Genomic DNA, 3517 nt, shown 5'->3' with positions numbered 1-3517 from the left:
TTCTTGTCACCATCGCTTCGTCTTCTGTAAAAAACAAATTTCTTGAAACTACATCTAATGAATTGGTCCACGCGCTTCCTTGTGCCACTGCCCCATATGCCGCTGCTGCTGCTGCTCTCTTGCTTTCATGAATTATATTTTTCGGTATTGTGTAAACCAATTAAGTTTCAAGTTTTACCAACTTTCGAACACTTTTTTAGTTCAATAATTTTGAATTTTATTTGCAATTCTAAAAGCTTGTTTGTTTTAAGCCTATTGCGACCATCCAAGCTGACCAACTTACTTTATTTTCGAAATTTTTGTGATGATTTTGTTAATAGTACATGAGCTTAACCTTTTCTTATGCTTTTTATGTTCCTTGAATTTTGCATATCCTCATAATGGGATTCAAGAAGAAGTCGGAATGGTGGAGTGATAAAAATTGCCAACTCTAAGGGCGATTCATTTTTTGAAATGTCACTATAACTTGATTTTGCAGTTGAACTAATGTTGCTTTCTGTCTGGCCATCCGTCAGCAATGTGGGCACACCTTGCTTTTAAGCAAGGTCTATCTTTACCAGTTGGCTTACATACATGCAGAGAGAGGACCGAGATACATGGTGTGAAGTGTATTGTGAGAATTAGCAAGCAATTAGGAACAAATGCACGCTCAAAACAGTTGATGAATGTGTGCGTGTGGGGCTTACATTTTACAGGTCAAGTAGCTGTTGAACTCTGGATCGGATCTGAAATCTGAATACGCAAGCTGGGACTCTGATTTCTGTATTCCAACTCTGCACTCTGCAGTCTGAATCTTTATACTATCCGTTCAGATATTGTGCCAGAGCTAGGGCTTTCTCATCCACCACCCCCTGTCATCTTTTCTTCCAACAATCTTTCTCACTTGCTTAACCCAATCAATCAGTATTATCTAAATGAGGATTTGGTGTGCATCCATGGTAAATGAGGAGGCTATTGCTGCATGCAGCTTGGCTACTTTAGAATTAGATCATCTCATATCTTTACTTGATGCAACTTAATAATTTGAAGAGTATTTTTATTCATTATTAAATAGAAATTAATTATCAAATAATTATAAAAACTGCCGATTTATCATTATACCGGTGAAATAACTAATAAGCACAAGGCAAGGAAAATAATAGAATAATAGACCCGAAACAATCTATTTTTAGTAGATTTTTTTTCTACTTTTGTTGTATTTCGTTCTTTTATTGAATTTAGATACTGCACATTCAGAACTTGGATGAGAAAATGTAGTCGTTGATACAAATGGAGGATAGTGTGAAATTAAAATATGTTTAACTACTTTATCTCTCCAGATGAGCCCCCACTATAAAACTAAAACCAAAGCACTAACTAAACACTGCCCATTTACTCAAAGCCTTTTCTCTCCCCTCCTATCAATGGAAGCTCTAAACTTCATCAAGTTCTGGAGAACCACCACCACCACCACCAATCCCTTCACCACTATTGCATTTCCTAATCATCCTGTGGAAAAAGTTGATGAACTTGAGGAGGAAGACGAAGACTCTTTCTTCGACTTGGAAATTACTGTTTATGATTCTGACGGCAACAAAGACAAAACCGACGCCGACCCAGAAACCAACAATCACAAAGAAGACAAAACCATGCCCGAGTCTGCGGAACGCCACCGCAACCCGGCCAAAAAAGTCGGCTTCAGCTTCTTGGAGACAACCCTCTCTCTGTCTCCTAATGATCCTATTTCTAGAAGAAAAATCCTCCCAATTGAGCCCAGCTCCAAGCCTCAGTCCCCGATCGCTCTGTTAAAATCATCTCCCAGATTCCAAGTTCTCATGTTCAAGAGGTCAAAGTCAGATTCAATGCCAACTTCAAAAACAGAGAAAACAAAGTCCAAAAGCTTTTCCATGGACACCCAGAAGCAGAAAAAGCAAGAAAGCAAGACCTTCTTCACAGTGAAGCTCGGGGTAGATGAAACTTCAAGTTCAAGCAGCTCACCATTCAAGAGAGCAAACAGTTTGAGAAAAGCTGAAAGCAAGCTACAAGACCACCAGATCTCAGAAGGCTCAAGAACAGAGCGATTCACGAAGGAGGTGATACAAAAATACTTGAACCTAATCAAACCTCTGTACGTCAAAGTCTCAAAAAGAAATAGCGGAAAGTTAAAGTTCACCGAAGTGTTATCCGCTCCTTCCCCGTCGTCTTCTCCGGCGACAACGGCTTTGCCTAAGAAGAAGCAGTTGAGGAAGAGCAAATCAGCATCTGCGGCGATCGGATTGGTAGAGCCAGTAAATAGGAGAGACGATTCGCTGTTGCAGCAGCATGATGGGATTCAAAGCGCCATTCTGCATTGCAAGCGATCCTTCAATTCTTCCAGAGGTATAGGATTTACTTGAAAATGCTTGAAGTGAATCAACAGTTTTAAATTCCTTGGACTTTTAACTGGATTCTAATTTGTCATTTTGTGCTTGTACATTTGGTTTCAGATTCCTCGATGTCGCGTTCTATGGACGATTCGTTTGATGAGTTATCAAGGAATTCATTTTCCAGAGGTATAACCGGCTCTCTACTTATAAACTTTTGGGTTACATGATCCTGAGCTTGCTTAATGAAGTTCACAAAGTCACAATTTTTATTAATTCAATTTCAGATTCTTCACTGCGGTCACGATTTGCAAGCGAAACTTGTGAAGAGAAATCGGTCAAAAATTGCGTTGAGGAAGGGAATGGGTTGGTATATTTTGAGAGAGAACGCAAGACATAATCTTGTTTGAAATTGACGTAATAGATGGAGGGAATCTAAACAGGGGGTGGGGGGCACGCTCGAACCTCTTCTCCCGTGTCTTGTTGTAAAGAAAAGAAAGATGAAGAATCGGAGAGAATAGGGGAGAAAGTCTTTTGTTTAATTTGTTTGTCTCGCTTTTGTTTAGTGCTTAGGTGTTTAGCTATGATGACCAGTGGGGTGCTGCAGACTCACCTGATGTCGTCTGTAAAGTGATAGGTTCATTATGAACAGATAGAAAGAATTCTGATATGGGATCTTTTGTGGATGCTGTGTGTCTGTTTGTGGCTTTGGAGCCTGCGTTCGTTCAATTAAGCTAAGCTTGTGACCTTTTTCTTTTTATATATGGGATTTATAGGTGCTGTTCTGATGAAAGATATGATGATTGCTGTGCATTTGGAGATTGAAATGACTAGTACAACTTTGTTGCTTTTCTTTCAACTTTTTTTTTTCTTTTTTTTTTTTTTTTGGGTATTTTCTACTTTTGCACATGAACATGGAGGAGTTAAACGCTATACTTTGAATGGTGGATATAGAAAGGCTAGCTTGAATATCTTATTCTGCAATTCGGACTTTTAAGGCTAGGGTGAGAGGCTTCAGAATGAGGGAGTTCGGAGAAGAACCGTGACGTGGGCAATAAAGCGCCACATGAGGAGTGTGGTGTGTGATCCGCAGACCGACCGGGTTTGAGTAGATTTACATCTCTTTTGTATTGGTAATTTTATTTTATTATTATAATTTTTTTAAATTTTTATAT

General features: G+C 39.1%; 1 protein-coding gene across 1 annotated transcript; it reads left to right on the top strand.

The window, feature by feature from the left end:
* Window positions 1–1246: 1246 nt before the first annotated feature.
* On the top strand, window positions 1247–3102 carry LOC109004489 (probable membrane-associated kinase regulator 5). Its single transcript, XM_018983044.2, has 3 exons — window positions 1247–2358; window positions 2466–2531; window positions 2630–3102. The coding sequence occupies exons 1-3, from the start codon at window positions 1320–1322 to the stop codon at window positions 2740–2742; spliced, it is 1218 nt and encodes a 405-aa protein (XP_018838589.2). The 5' UTR covers window positions 1247–1319; the 3' UTR covers window positions 2743–3102.
* Window positions 3103–3517: the final 415 nt, after the last annotated feature.

This window comes from Juglans regia, chromosome 16, assembly GCF_001411555.2.
Source record: "Juglans regia cultivar Chandler chromosome 16, Walnut 2.0, whole genome shotgun sequence".
Lineage (NCBI taxonomy): Eukaryota > Viridiplantae > Streptophyta > Magnoliopsida > Fagales > Juglandaceae > Juglans > Juglans regia.
This window is presented reverse-complemented; position numbering and strand designations above follow the sequence as displayed.